At 40.7% G+C, this 16,405-nt stretch overlaps 1 protein-coding gene and 1 pseudogene across 2 annotated transcripts; both read left to right on the top strand.

The window, feature by feature from the left end:
- Nucleotides 1-1,103: 1,103 nt before the first annotated feature.
- On the top strand, nt 1,104-5,749 carry LOC129361991 (angiopoietin-related protein 3-like; annotated as a pseudogene).
- A 93-nt stretch (nt 5,750-5,842) lies between these two features.
- On the top strand, nt 5,843-16,196 carry LOC129361988 (phosphoglucomutase-1-like). 2 transcript variants are annotated; one of them, XM_055033275.1, is made up of 11 exons: nt 5,843-7,201; nt 10,004-10,166; nt 10,330-10,476; nt 11,512-11,637; nt 11,761-11,951; nt 12,085-12,239; nt 12,351-12,466; nt 12,537-12,672; nt 14,208-14,391; nt 14,460-14,588; nt 15,864-16,196. In XM_055033275.1, the coding sequence occupies exons 1-11, from the start codon at nt 6,944-6,946 to the stop codon at nt 15,879-15,881; spliced, it is 1,623 nt and encodes a 540-aa protein (XP_054889250.1). In that variant the 5' UTR covers nt 5,843-6,943; the 3' UTR covers nt 15,882-16,196. The 2 variants fall into 2 exon arrangements, with proteins under 2 accessions (XP_054889250.1, XP_054889249.1); XM_055033274.1 differs by having other exon boundaries at nt 15,075-16,196.
- Nucleotides 16,197-16,405: the final 209 nt, after the last annotated feature.

The following is a 16,405-nucleotide window of genomic DNA, read 5'->3' as shown; positions in this document are numbered from 1 at the left end:
AAAAAAAAAAACCTTTATTGGAGAAAAAATAAAACTGCTGACAGACTGACCACATGCTGCTGTTAGTTTGGCCAAACTGCAAGAAAAAAAAATCTTCTGAAATTTGGTCTCAGAGACAGATTTACAGCTCAATCATATTTAGATATGGGGCATGAAACCAGTTCGGAATAATATTAAAGCACAACTTGAGAAATGTGCTGTCGGTTCTCAATGTGTAGATGTAGATTTTCAGGGCAGGAAAGTAAAATATGTCAAAAAATATATAGTTCTGCCTTCCAAATGAGCATTTTGGGTGATTGGGAATGCTACTGTCAGAGAAAGGAGGATAGTGCAACATTTCTTCACATTGCAAAGTGAAAGAAATCTAAGCCTCATTCGGTTATTCTGTGCATGTTGAGGGGGGAGAAAAAAAACCTTGCAGTTATTCTACTAGTAGATTCTTTGACTGTAAATGTTTGCCGCAGTCTCAGTGGGGGAGGGAAGACCTTTGGCAAAAGCACCTCAGAAACGTAGAACAGATGGAGGAATCTGAAGACGTTTCTCGGTTCGCTCAGATGTCTGTCCCAGCTGGCATCGTCCTCGAGCACAAATCAGCTGCAACCATAACCGTTCTGAAAGCTTGTTGGTTCGCTGAAACGGCCTCGTCATGTAACAGGCTCTGAAACGAATCACTCGTGAACAAGACCGCAGATTCTTCACATTCAAAGGGTTTTGGGTTGAGAGAGGCCTCCGGAGGAAGAAATCTGAGCTCCTCTGAGTTGTTGACGTAGGCTTTCAAAAACACTGGTGGAGATTTCAGAAAGAGCAGGAGCTTCTTAAAGAGACAGACGCCCAACTATGAAATCAAATTTCTCTCCAGTCCTATTTAATGTGACATATAGCATTCTTGTGGCGACCTGAAGGTAACATCGTCACTTGCTTGTGCTACATACTGACACGATGTACATTAATGTTTAAGACCTTTACGTCTTCCTGCAGTTGATTCAATTCAAAAACATGTAGTGGGACAAAGGTGTAATCTCTAGCCTGCCTTTTCCATAAATGACACCAAAAACACATCAATCTTTGACTTTTTTTGTTGATGTTGTCGTCGCTCTGCTTAAATCCCGTCATATTGATCAGGATTAATCATTGACTTGATCCCAGAGGGAGGATAAAGCTATGAATTTTCACCCAGTGGCTCTTTGTCCGAGGAGCCAGCTGATAGCTTGACAGCTCAGACAAACACCAGGGGCGGGGGGAGAAACATGAAAACAACGCCGGTTCCTGTCGTGCTTCTCCTGGTCCTGGCCTCCGTGCCCGTCCCCTGTGACAGCAGCCAGGAGGCCCTGCCTGAAACCCGCTCGCTGTTTGCTCCCCTGGACGATGTGCACCTCCTGTCCAGTGGCCTCCTGGAGCTCGGCCAGAGCATGCGGGAGTTCGTGCAGAAGACCAAGGGGCAGATCAGCACCATCTTCCAGAAGCTGAGCATCTTCGACCGCTCCTTCGTCCGGCTGACGGCGCTGGCCGGGGAGATCAAGGAGGGCGAGGAGGAGCTGAAGCAAACCGCCGCCGTGCTCAGCACAAAGGAGTCGCTGGGAGAGGTCAAGCTGGGATCAGCCAAGGAGAGCCTCGTGGCCAACTTCTGAACAAAGTGGAACTCATGGAGGAGAAGCTGAGCAGCCTGACTGTGGACCTGGTGACAGTCAGGCAGGCAGCAGAGATCAACAGCCTCAGAGTGAGTGACCTGTGTTCAGATTTGATGCCTTGTTAAATGGCATAAAGTCATACAACAAGGGGAAAAGTTTGATGATTTTGGGCATAAACCCTAAAGTCTCCACATGTTTTATAAAAATAATCAAACCGAGACTTTTTCTCATCAAGCAAACTCTTGTTCTCATTCTGCATTTGGCTTCATTTTATAGTATGGAGCTAAATAGGGGCCAAAAAATTAACCCACCAAAGCTATAAACACACTCACTCGATTAGGTCTTGGTCCAATTTCCAGTTTTGATACCCATGTCAGGTTGATAGATTAATAACAGAAGATACAAAAAAAGTTTTCAAAATACTTTTTTTAAGTGCAAGATCACAAGTATTTCTGATCAAATTTCTAGTGCAGACGTCTAAATACTCTTCAAATAACACAAAACTACTTTACAAGCAACTTTTTAGCAAGATGGAGTAGCTTGTTTCAAATCAACAACTCCTTAATACTGATTGAAAAAAGTATGGGCTGCATTGACTGATTATATCACCAATAAAAAGTCATTTTTCTCATGTTGTAAGTGAAATATTATGTCTGTTGAACCAGAGCTATTTAATCAATTTTTTTTTTTTAAATCTGTGGCCTAAAACAAGCGTCTGAAGCGTCAAAAGCTACCTGTCAGTACTGCTGTGAGCACAGCGAGGTGGTGCATTGTGAATCCCCAGCAGCTACAGAACACAAACTTTAACAAGTTTAACTTTTTCCCCTCATCTCCGCCCTCCCTCTCTTGGCTCTCCATACAGTTCATATTTACAGGAATCTAATAATCATAAATGTAATTCACTTGTTGAGCAGGAAGTGATCCAGCGCCAGGAGCAGAGCATTAATAACCTGCTGGCAGCCATGGTGGAACAAGGGAGGCATCTGGACCACCAGACCATGAAGATCCAGCTGCTGGAGGAGAAAGTAAACGCTCCAAATCTCCCATCAATTTCAGCACATTAATGTCTGCAAATAAAATGAGTATTTTCAGAGCACATGATATGTTTTTCTGCTGAACCACTACGAGTGGATGCGTCGGTTATGACTGCAAACTGAAGTGTTGTTCTGTCTTCACAGCTGGCAGTCGGCACATCGGCCCAGGAAACCTTTGAGAAGGTGTCAGAGATCTCCGTGTCTGAATTACCAACAGCCGCCCCCTTCCTGACCTCAGACACCAGCAGCAGCACCACGACGAGTGAGATAAACAGTAAACAGAAGAAGATTTAAAGATTCAATGGCCGACTTCAGAGCTTAAAATCCGGCGTAGACTCTGAGATGTTTTCTGCAAATGGATTCACAACAAGGGACTGCGTCTCTTCAATCCACAACTAGATCCTGATTATAAGAGAAGCTACTATTTTTGATTCAGACCCAGGTCAAGCACCAGGTTTAGAAGCTTCAAAGAACAAATAAAAGCTACTATTAAACCCGATTCAAAGAGAAACCGAAGAAAATAGCTGATCTGAAAATTGTGGCTGTTGTGTTTCAACCTGACTGAGGATTTTTTTTTTGTTTTCCTTTTTTATCTTTGTTGCATTTCTGTTACAACGGATGACGGTGAGCTAAATATGAACAGCCTTGCTTTTTCCCAGCATGCCATGTGAATCAGAAATCCAGCAGAAAGGAATTGCATTAAATGATTGTTTTTTCTCTCTTCTTGATTTAGGAAATTGCTACAGTTTTGGCTGTCTGTTAGAAATGTTAACTCACTGGTGTATCCACTATGTTTAGAATATTTATATTCTGTAAATATTGCTAACGCTAGCCTAACAACAACAATATTCCATCCTCTCTCCTGCAACATCAGGGGAAGGAAAAATTTTTTCCCCCTATGTGTCCTCTTGTTCCTTTTGTTTATATTTTCCTTCTTTAATTTCTTTTCTGTAATTCTTTTTGCAGTATATTTCCCGTCAGACTGCAGCGAGTTGTTTGACAGAGGGGAACGGGCAAACGGGACCTACACCATCAAACCCAATGGGTCAGAGCCCTTCATGGTATCTTGTGACATGAGCAGAGGTATGCCACATTTCTTCCCACACGGCAGCATTTAGACTGATTTTGGATCCGTAAGTTGCTGGATAAACCACCGATCAGGAATTTACGCTGATTGTTTGAATGCCCAGCTCAGGATTTATTGCAAGCCTTACTGTAAGGATCAACAACAGATGTGGTACTTTCAACTGTTTTAGCTTATGAAGCTTTGATAAAGCTTTTTGATAGTGAAAAGAAAAAATACATATTTTTAAGGTTTCAAAAAGATTTCTGTATTACATACATTTGGTGATTTTTAAAAAATGGCTGTCGTTTTACTGTGCAGTTCCTGACCGTTCTTGCCTTTAGGTCGTGGAGCGACGGTTATCCAGCAAAGAAGAGACGGATCAGTGAATTTTGATCAACCATGGGAAAAGTATGAAAATGGATTTGGAGAGTTGCAAGGTGAGAGACTGTTTGAATGATCTGATTCCGCAAGCTAATCTCTGAGATTTGTCTAATACAATAAGTTGACCACTTCAGTGTTATCTTGCCACATAATGCTGCTACATTTAAAGTAGGCTTTATCTTTATTTAAATGTGAAGAAAGACATTACACTTGATCAAACGTCAGGTTCTGTGACATACATGAGGTCTGTGTTGCCATAAAATGCGTCTCTGCTAAATGTATACATTGCATACATTTTGGGACAAAGGCTGTTTAGTTGCAGCAACAATGTTTTCCTTCCACAGTCCAAAAAACATGACTGATAGGCTCTAAGTTGTCTTTAGGTGTGAGTGTGTGTGCCTGGTTGTTTTTGCTTGTGTGTCTCTATGTTGCCTTGTTGTGTCATCATGATGGACATGATGACATTTTGGGCCACTTACTTGAATTTTAATGCCATTCAAAGACCCGCAAGGCTTAGATAAATATTGCGGGAGTATTGCCTTTCTGCAGACCTGACACTAAAATAAGCCACAGATGTTTTGGGCATTTTGGAAATGTGACTCTATGCATATTGTAGGATCCTGACAGACTCTTACCAAAGAAAACAAAATGTTAAAATTAAATCAAAAGATAGTTCAACAAAGGATGAGTTTAATAGTGTGTGCAATTCTGCAACCTTGTTGTTGTAACTGTTATTTTTTTGTATTTACTTTTTAACAAATTTGATTTCCATCAACTTGTACAGATCATGTGTCGAATTATTTGTGGTAAACGTTTCATAATTATTTGTGAAGGGCCCATTTTCTGTCACAAAACGATTCATTTTAACATGCGTCCCAGGTCCTGTGTTTCTGTCTCCCTGGTAAACTTGTTGCCTACTCTTTCTCTCACAGGTGAGTTTTGGCTGGGCCTCAAGAAAATGTACTCCATTGCCTCGCAGGGGAACTCTGTCCTTCACATCCAGCTGGAAGACTGGAAGCAGAACAGACACTTTATCGAATACAGATTTTACCTGGAAGGCCCGGAGAGCAACTATGCCATACGACTCGTTTATCTGTCTGGAAGTCTGCCCAACGCGTTGAGCAACCACACGGGACTGGTGTTTTCCACCAAGGACAGAGACAACGGCCGCCACTGGGCATCCAGATGTTCCCACCCCCAATCAGGTAAAGCAGACGTTTCCCACCTGGCAGAATTTCATAAGAGGTCCTAATGTCTGGACAACTCATCATCTCCTTCACTTTTAGGGGGGTGGTGGTTCAGCTCCTGTGGCGACACCAACCTCAATGAGAGGTACTCACGCGTGAGAGCCAATGGGCGCTCAGAGCGAAGGAGAGGCATACAGTGGAGGTCAGGACGAAAGGCGTCTCACTCCTTCGCTTTCACACAGATGTCCATCTGTCCTATGGACTCTGTCAACTCCCTCTGATGCCACTGTCCATCGCTGGTCCATCACCTGCTAGTTGTTACACTCATTGTAAACAATCAAATAAAAGCCCCTTTGTCACAAGGAGCCACACTAAATTTATCCAAGTAAATATATTAAGTCCATTGGGTTGCCATGTTAAACAAATGTAAATAAAGTAAGTTTGACAAACTTATTTTGATTACATGTGACAAATTAACTCCGTGTTTTAAAGTCAGATGTTTATTCTCTTTTTTGTTTACTTGACAAACTTTTTTTTTTTTTTTACTATGCTGTCCCTATGAAGTGTCACGACTCTTTCTTCATTAAACTTTATGGATACTCTACTCACTGCGAGTGACTTCGCTGAATGAAGAACCAGCTTGTTTTAACCAAAACCTCATCAGGCACAGACACACCTGCAGTTTTTGTTAAAGTTTCGTAAATTTATTTGGGTTTTATTTTATGTTATTTATAGAATTTTACTTTATGTCATTAATATGAATTATTTTCATTTTTTGGTGTTTAAAATGCCAACATTTTCACATAACGTCCACATGATCATCTGAAGATGTCATTTTTAAATATTAAATGATTGGAGTTTCATCGTTTGGTACTCAAGTCGCCTTTTTACCCAATACTTTTTTGCTCTTACTTGACTAACTTCATGGTCGAGTACGTTTTACATTTACTTGAGCAGAAATAAGTTAAAGTAGCACTTCTCTCACTCGAGCACAACTTTTGTCTGCTAACAACCTCCACTGATTATATTTCCTTTTTCTCCAACAAATTGTTGCAGCTATGGTGGCTATTTCTACCTTAGCACTTTGTGCCATTTTGGTCGAGCATTTAACAACCAGTAGAGAGCAGTGTTGTTCTGCCTCTTATTACCAATTACTGTGATTGTGCTAAATATGTTTTTATTTGTTGTTGTTGTGTGTTTCAGGTTTCTGTAAGTCATGTGTGCATGCTGCTGCTTGTGGATGAGATGAGAAATGCCATCCCTGTTTTTGCACATCATTACCAGGAGCACAGCTGCATCCTTTCACACGCTGATAAATAACCCCCCAGTCTGACACACACACACACGCGCACACACACACACACACACACACATAGTTTTCTCTGACCGGGCCTGGAGCCCTGACAGTGATCTCCCTGCACATGTGTGAAGGAGCGTCTTCAGTTACCACCCTGCCTCTGCACACACATTAGTTTGCGAAGGTTATTTTGAGCTGCAGAAGTCCTTCTGTAGCCCAGCGAAATAATAGGAGGAGTCGAGCTCTTCACTGTCCATTCTGTTCCTCAGAGCTCATTACTGCGGCTGACAGAGGGGGAGGGAAAGGTGTTCTCTGCATGGAACTTCAAGTTGGATCCTCATTTTAAAGCGATGGAGAACGGGCCTCTGCAGGTCCTGACCTTCCCTACGGCCCCCTACCCCGACCAGAGACCAGGAGCCAGCGGCCTCAGGAAGAAGGTTTATGTGTTTCAGTCCAAGAGGAACTATCTGCACAACTTCATCCAGAGTATTTTCTCCTCCATAGACCTGCCCGACCGTCAGGGTGCAACCCTGGTGGTGGGAGGAGACGGACGTTTCTTCAACAGAACGGCTATCGGGGTCCTCGTTCAGATGGCAGCCGCCAACGGGGTCAGTCAGTGTGTGTTTGCGTGAGTGCATGCGCGTGTGTGTGATCACTAAAAAAGTGGATGGCTGCACACACAAAATACTGGTGACTCTGTTTACAAATAACTGTGTGCATGTCGGCGTCACCTGCCCCATCACTTGATCGTATGAAGCGCATGAAAGAGCTTGGCTGTGTTGCAAAAGTTTTTTTTTTTTTTTTAATCTTCAGCATTTTGTCACTTTACAACCAGAAACTTCCATGTATTTTATTTAGATTTTATGTTGTCAAATCCATTTTCATTTGGGAGTCGTATCAAGATCAGGAATGTTCTCACATGTCTGGTTGGATGTGCCACAACGTCTCAATGAAACAGTATTAACAAACTGTTCAACGAGAGAAAACAGCTGTCTCTGCATTAAATGAGTACTTCTTAAAATTAAATAATGTTTTCAGTTTGAACAGTCCTACAATATTTTGCGAGTGTTTTTCCGATTTCTATCAAAGTCCCTGCTTTTGTGGAATTGATTTAAAAATATTTCCAAGTGATTTTGTAATATTTGCATTTACATGTATCATCAACTGTGACTTTTTGTTACTCATCATATACGTCACGGACTACAATTGACATTAGTAAGGTTGAGGGAGCAGTGTAAAAAACACTGCCACCTACAGGTGTGGGTTAGCAGTCATTTAAACCCAATGTTTTTGACCATTTTTGTAAAAAATTTACAATAAACTCAGTTAAGCATTGACTTTGAAAAAAAATGCAAGGATCTGATGTTTATCTGATTGCAGAAATGGAAAAAAAAAGATTCATGCATTTTGCCGTCTGGATTCCAGAGGACCACATAAAAAGCTAGACGTCAAACTTTCGTCTTTCATCACTGGCATCCTCCAAGCTTTAGTTGTTCCAAGACCAACACATCTGAATGAAATCACTAATTACTTCCTCATCCACTCAACTTTCAACTGTGTCCTGCTATTATGCTAATTATGTGCAATATTTATGATTTAGGCGTGTTGACACAGAGACGGATCTAAAAGTTGTAGGACTGGAATTGGAAACGGCTTGGGCCAGTTTTAAAAAGCATCTTTTTTTTTCTTTTCCATACATTTTTAGTGGCTTAAAATCCCTCCGGCAAAATTCCAGAGATAGTTCAGAAATCAGCACTTTGACTAAAAGCTGCTTCTCCCTTCCCTGTTTCACAGATTTCGTTCTCATTTCTGGTGTTTACCAGAATGACAGCCAAGTCCCTGGAAAGACATAAAGTAAAGTTGGCTGGCTAACCGAGACCAGCTAGTTAGCCAACAAATATTAGCTTTCAGAGGAGCAGAACAGCATGAAGCGATGATATTCTACACAAGTAGCACATAAAAGCTTCTGCTGAAATCAACAGGTGTTTGCTCCATTAACTACGTCCATCTCTGTGTTCATGACTTAAAAAGTAATTGTCTCGTTTTAAACTGACCCCGACTTGAACTTTATTTGACCACTTGTGACTGAAGTAACATTTAATTATTTTTTCCCCTGTAGCTTGGGCAGGAAGTTAATATTATTTTATTTATAATTTATTTTATTTATTCCAAGTATTTGAGTTAACCTCGGAACTGTGGTATGTAGTAATAATAGTAAAATCAGATCTCAAAATGTAGTGAAACAAACTGCATTATGTAATGATCGAAAATTTGATCCAATCCAATTTGCAATGCCTTATGCCACATATGTAGCATGAAACATTTTATGCCAATTACTACAAAGCATGAAAGTAGTTATAAGGGCCATTGTAGATTTATACAAAAAAGAGAAAACGTAAATTTCTGCCAAAAAAATCGCAGACATTTTGAGATTAATCTCAGAAATCTTCTGGAAACAAACCTGGACGTTTCTGAGCTTTGACAAGAAGTCAAAAAATTCCTAGAAAATAAAATACTCTGAAATTTTGAGATTAATTTCCACTATTTCTAGAATATTTCTGAGTTTCAAACATTGAAAATGTTTAACTTCTAGAAATTTTCAGAATTTCATAAGTCGAAACCTAGAAAAGGTATTTTACTGCCGGTACCAACTTGGGCTTTGTACTTTAGAAGAGAATGTTCCTTTATTAACTTTTGCAAAACAAAATGATTAAGGCAGAGAAAAAAAAGCACATCTTCATCATTTATTTACTGCAATTTATTGAGTTGATTGTGTAAACTGATCAATATCGGGTAAAGGAAAACATTTGATTAAATCATTGTCTTACCAGGTAGACAAGAAACTGAATTAACATATAAACCAAATGCATTTTTTTTATTATTGAAATAGTAGTCATTTATTTAAACATATTAGATGATGGATGATGCTCCTGTCTTCTGAAAGGAGCAGCATATTTTGTGACCTCACATGAAAAACTGTCAATCACTTTGATTAATGAGCAATTCCAATGAATGCCAATATAGCATAACTCAGCAGTCATACAGCAAAAAGTAGCAGAAGAAGTGAAGCTGTACACATCAAAAATAAACTCTAAGTCAGCAGAATAGTTTCAGCTCTTGGCTCTGATGCGCTCCACTAGAAACATATCGAACTGTTCTGATTTCAGGCGCGCAGTCAGCATCAGTAAAAAGCTCTCTGTGTTCTCTGGGTTTAAATTACATCACCTCTGAGTGGCTTGGGCTTTTTTAGCTCAGCAAATTTATTATACGGGGTGTGAATACACTCATCCGTGTTGGAACTTGTTCTTCGTGTCGGCGTTAATCCTAGTTCCGCTTGCATGTAGAAGGACAGGGGACGTGCCCGCTCCGATCACCTCTGCCCCGACTCAAAACGTCTGACGTTTCCACAGATCGGTCGCCTCATCATTGGTCACCATGGGATGATGTCGACGCCAGCGGTGTCCTGTGTGATCAGAAAATACAAAGCCATCGGTGGGATCATCTTCACTGCCAGCCACAACCCTGGTGGACCCAATGGAGACTTTGGCATAAAATTTAACACAGCAAATGGAGGTATGGCAACGTGAGAGGAGTAATGTCAGACACTAAAACCGATAGTTCAAAAGCTTCTTCTGGATAATAAAAAGATACCTTTGGTGACTAACCCCGAGGAACACAACACAGTACTTATGAATTTTGATTTGGCTAGAAAAACATTCTTCTTCATTCCTTCCAGGTCCAGCCAAGGAGGAGGTCACAAGCAAAATCTACCAGCTCAGCAGAACCATTGAGGAGTTTGCCATTTGCCCCGGATTGCGTGTGGATCTGAAAATGCTCGGCAAACAGGCGTTTGATCTGGAGAACAAGTTCAAACCCTTCACAGGTGACGGGAGTCACTAATATGTCCTGAAGCAACAGGGTCAAGGATTTGCTGAGGAGAAAACATGAACATGTGAGCTGGAGCCAGAGAGTCTAATAGGTGCATTTAAACCAGCCCAGAAAGCCTGGCTCGTTTGTGGAGCTGTGAACGTGGAATCAAACTCTGATGTACACCAAAAACAGCAAACTCTGGTCTGCCTAAAAACATACATGTCTGTTTGGTGAAGTGAACTCTGGTGTGGTTTGAATGCATATGCGAATGCAAGCGGACCAAAGGCCACTCCAAAAGCAGGAAACAAACTAGCACAGAGCATTATGGGTAAATACAACCAAAACAAGCGTCAGAGGGAGAAATGACTTGTGGTCTTTTACCAAAGACAAAAGAGAAATCCTACAATCGTTACCATTTGATGCCATTCCATTTCTGTTTACATTTTGTGAAGAAGTAAGTTTTGCTCAGTGGTTTCGGTGGTTCTTGGCTCAGTCCCACCACAGGTTAAGGAGTGAACAGGTTTTTCGATTAGTCTGGATCGTTTGACACAGTGGAGTGTGAAAGTGAACCACACCAGCTGAAAATGTATTAGATGTTGCAATTTTGGTCCCCAATCGAACTGAGTCTACCGGACTATATCAGGTGTGAAAACATCCTAAGGAAACTGTTTATCACATAAGTTTTGTGGCATTGTGTGCCGGGCTTGAACTCGAACTTTATTACCACAGCTCAATGATTTTTGTTGGGATTTTATGTGACAGACAGATGAGCAGAAAACTGATGTGGAGAGCTGTCAGCCAGGCAAGGTGACATGAGGGAGATTTGGAGTTTCACAAGATTTGAGAACAACAATTACCTCCCATATAATGTTACCAACTCCTGAGGATTTAAACCAAAGGCTTAAAATTTCAAATACTTCTTGCAAATAGAGAAAGTAGAAGACATTCGGTAGATTAGTTAGCATACAGACTTGTAGATAAGCTTTTAGGCGTCGACCTACTGTTCTTTAACTTATGGCGTTTTGTTTCTACTGTTTGTTGTGTTCAGTGGAGATAGTTGACCCTGTGGAGTCCTATGCCAACCTCCTGAGGAACATCTTTGACTTTGCGGCTTTGAAGGATCTTCTGTCTGGCGAGAATCATATCAGCATAAGGCTGGACGCCATGCATGGAGGTGAGCGATGTGTTCAACTCTGAAGCATCAAAGCGTCTGAAAATAAAATAGCTTCTGGTTCTGCTCATTCAAATCCTGACTGTCTTCAAGCCTCCCTTTACTGTAGCTCTGTCTGCTCCCCAGTGCTGGGACCATATGTGAAGAGAATACTGTGTGAGGAGTTGGGTTGCCCGGCAAATTCTGCCATTAACTGTGTCCCGTTGGAAGACTTCGGAGGTCAAGCGCCCGATCCGAACCTTATGTACGCCACAGACCTGGTTGACAGCATGAGAGACGGACAGTATGACTTTGGAGCAGCGTTCGATGGGGATGGGGTGTGTTCAGTTTTTTAAGATTTTATACTAGAAAGTGAAATGAAACTCGTTTAACTGGGACAATTTCTTAAGTCCAATTATGCTCAGATAATCTGAACTTGATTTCGAACCTCTGCCTGTGATTTCTTTCCAGGACCGCAGCATGATCCTGGGTAAGCATGGCTTCTTCGTCACCCCGTCTGACTCAGTGGCTGTGGTAGCCGACAACATCTTCTGCATCCCGTACTTTCAGCACACGGGCGTCAGAGGCTTTGCCCGCAGCATGCCCACAAGCACGGCGTTGGACAGGTAAAACTCTGGCCAAGTATCAACTTAACCCCCTGTTTTTAAGACACTCAATCAGTTAAGTAGCACTTCCTGTTTGCGGCCAAGAATACTTTCTCATCGACCTGTCCACAGAGTAGCCAAAGCAACGAAAATAGAGCTGCATGAAACTCCCACCGGCTGGAGGTTCTTTGGGAACCTGATGGATGCCGGGATGCTGTCTTTGTGCGGAGAGGAAAGCTTTGCGACAGGTACAACTTCTTCTGTGAGATTTAAAGAGGTTCTAGAGTTTGTGAGTTGGAAACTCTAAAATGCATACAGGTGGGGACCACATTCGCGAGAAGGATGGGCTTTGGGCTGTGCTGGCATGGCTGTCCATCATCGCGACCAGACGGCAGAGCGTGGAGGATATTTTGAAGGATCACTGGCTAAAATATGGAAGGAATTATTTCACAAGGTGAGTGGCGGACATGCAACAGGCAGTATCCTTCCTGTTTCACGGTGAAGATGGGTTAAAAATTTGAAAAATGACTCCATATTTTATTGCAGTAGCATAAACAGACGTGTTGATTTGTCTCACTGTGGAGATTTGCTTTAACTTCTGTACCGTTTCAGCAATTTCCACTTCCGATACTGATACCGATATCTGAAGTTTAGTCTCTACCGATAACACAAAAACAGTGTTGAATTGACTTAAAATGTTTCCTTTATTTAAACACAGACAAAAATGAGCTGAATTATAAATCTATTTGATAAACTCCTGAATCATTACAGCACACTTAAATACCCCGATAACTTCACAATCATGTAAAAAACGATGCAACTTTGATTTGTTCAAACCATAAACTTAGGAGTGTAGCAGCCAATTTAAAATAAATAAAGAAACTGAAACTGAGAGAAAGTAATTGGTTGAAAACGTTGGTCAAACACGTGAAAGTAAACTGAAATAAACTCCTTTCTAAACATAATATTTGTTTTAAATATAATGGAAAACAGAGCCTGACCAGATAGAAATAGACAGAATAGATCTTCAGTTATGGACCAGACACATTGTAACTGATACTCGATCTAGAATTTTTTTGAACAAAATAATTGAAATGACTGAACATCTGGGCAGGCATGCATGAGAAGAAACTTTCTTTAGTTCTTTCTGGCCTTCTGGGGAAAAAAAGCCCTCTTTTTACTGTATTTGGATGCTTTGCTGTCTTTGTTTTTGAAGTTTTGAAGAGTGGCTAAGAGAAAGGTCTTTTAAGTGTACACCTAAAGAAATGAAAATTTATACCCTGGGAAAACGGGACATTGTGGATTTGTCATTAAAAGGTCATATAACCATATGACGTTCAAATTACAAAATAATATATCAGATGAACTTTATTCCAAAATAAAGAACTTCACTTATTCAACATTTTGTTATACCGCCTTATTCCAAATTGTATTAATTATGTTCTTCTCCTCAATATTCTATTGACAATGCGATTCATTTTTTGGAGCTTTTTTTTTTGTAAATTCATTAAAAGATGAGGCGTTTTCTAAGAAATGTTCAGTTTGTCATCAATGATTTTGTTACAAAAAAAACATTATTTCTTCATAATGAATTTTATTCCTAAAAACATATTTCAATGCTGTTCACACAGCTAGGCCAGCGCGTGTCAGAGCTGTCAAAGCATCAGTGATTTTCATTTGATCTGCGTATTTTGTTGTACTCTGGTGAATGAGCAACAGCATGTTTAATATAAATATTGTCCAATTAAAGCTCCCTACAGGTAGAAAGTTGTTCCAAGAAGAACAGCGGAGAACATAAGTGACACCTAGTGGAGAATTAAAGCCACTACATTGACTGAGGAGTTTTTTTTTTCTCTTCCTTTGAATCCATTCATAATTTTAATTTTTTTGATTCTTCAATGATCCGCTGATAACCCACTGCTTTGCAAGTCCATACAATGAAATTTCTTGAATTTCTTCTTCTTCTTCTTCTTCACCTATGCCCTCCAGATATGACTATGAGAACGTAGACATAGACGCGGCGTGTGACATGATGGAGGACCTGGAGATCCTGATCTCTGACAAGTCCTTCGTGAGGCAGAGATTCGCGGTCGAAGACAAAATCTACCAGGTGGAAAAAGCTGACAACTTCGAATACACCGACCCGTTGGACAGCACCATAACCAGGAACCAGGTATGCAAGTTCGTGGTCACTGCCTACTTGATGTAGGCAACAAAACCAGCCATCTGTTTCCACTGCAGGGTCTGCGGATCATCTTCTCTGATGGCTCCAGGATCGTCTACAGGCTGGGTGGGACGGGCGCCGAGGGAGCCACCGTCAGGATCTACATCGACAGCCACGAAAGGAAACTTCTATCTGAAGAGACGCAGGTAAAGAGGCAGAAACGGTGGGCGGCTCACTCCAATCACAGTTGGAAGCAGTAAGATCAGCAGCCGTGACATCTTCACATACACAGGGCAGTGCAAAAAACAAAACAAAACAAAAAAAAAACAGAACTTTTGCACATTTTGCCACATTGCAGCCATAAACGTCAATGTACTTTATTATATATTTAGAGTTTATTCCAGTTCCAGTGTCAAATACTTCTTACAGTTTAAAGTTTGGTGATATTTGAGAATGTGCTCTGGCATAAATATGTCATTACCATTATCTCTAGAAAATGGTGTCCACGCAACAATATTACTGTTTATCGCAATAACATCTGGGACAATTTATTGTCCGGTGACACTCATTACTGTGATGGGCCCGGTTGTGATGCAACCAAACAGTTTGTTGTAAGTTAGTCCCTCCAGGGGGATGTCCAGGTGACGTCCAGGGGGATCAGTCTCTGACCTCGTGGTTCTCGTTTGGGACAGGTGATGCTGGCACCCCTGGCGACCATTGCTCTGAAGATTTCTCAGCTTCACCACAGGACGGGTCGAAACGGCCCATCGCTCATTACTTAAAAGCTCCCCCCGAAAGCCCTCAACTTCCCGAGTTTTATATATATTTTTTTCTGTTTTGTTTTATTGCTCTGCCTTTATTTTTTGTATAAATAGTGCAGGAAGTCAAAGAGTGAAATCACTGTGTGCAGCCGATGAAATTTCTCACTCATATTTGTAGTTTTCCTCATGCATCTGGTATGTAATATAATTTTGTTTTGTTTTTTTGCCATTTATCTGCTTTGTGCTTTTGGATTTTTATCTGGTTTGGTTTGTGCCAGATCAGAGGAAATCATTATTTCACACAGCATGGCTTTGCTTCCTTGGACTGTAATTAAAAGAAAGATTGTTTTCTGAATACTACTATGAGCTGAATTTTACATAATCAAGCTAGCTACATATTTTATACAATATTATATTTGAATACAAACACTGCATCAGTTAAAAACGTGATAATAAAACAAAACAAAGATGAACTTCTTTCTGTAAGCTTCAAACTTCAATCTTTTATGCTCTCTAATTTGGGGAAATTAAAACTCCTCAGCGAGTAATAACTTAAAACCGAACAAAAGCCAGCCCACCATTAAAATCAGCACTCCAGAAAATTATGAAAAAAGAAAAAAACAAACAAACAAACAAACAAAAAACAATTCATAATATTGTCAACCAAATTGCTCTCCCCCCCCCCTGTCATCATGAATAAACCCACATTTCTTTGTACAGTGTGCCGTTTCCATCTAATATTTGTTACGGAGCCCGGATGAGACGGGAAGACTACCGTATGAAAGAAGAATATTTTAGCTGCAAGATTTCCATCTAGACAACGACAGCAGGAGTCACTAATATCTGCTCCAGCTCTCTGATCACTGACAGCCGTTGAATTGCTGCTTTCTCTTGGCTCCTGAACCCGTCAAGACATCCACACAGTCAGGTCCTTTTGTGTTCTGCATTTCTACAAAAGACATAACATTTTGACAAGTGAGTCATGTATATGGTTGAGGAAGATACGCTTCCACAATAAAGAAAGATACACATCTGAATAAATGTATTAATCCAGCTGTTAATGTGTGTGTGTGTTTTTTTGTTTTTCTTTTTGTTTTGTTTTTTAGAAAACTTGAGTATATTTATTCAGTGGGATTTAGGGCTGCAACTAACAATTATTTTAGTAATCAATTAATCTGTCAGTTATTCGGCTGACTGATGATGAGTCAGATAAAAATAAAATGGCACGGTCTACAAATTTTTAACTTAACCACTTATGATTA

This window comes from Poeciliopsis prolifica, unplaced genomic scaffold (genome assembly GCF_027474105.1).
Source record: "Poeciliopsis prolifica strain line A6 unplaced genomic scaffold, Auburn_PproV2 SCAFFOLD008, whole genome shotgun sequence".
NCBI lineage: Eukaryota > Metazoa > Chordata > Actinopteri > Cyprinodontiformes > Poeciliidae > Poeciliopsis > Poeciliopsis prolifica.
Note: the sequence above shows the minus strand (reverse complement) of the source record. Positions and strands in the feature narration are given on the sequence as shown.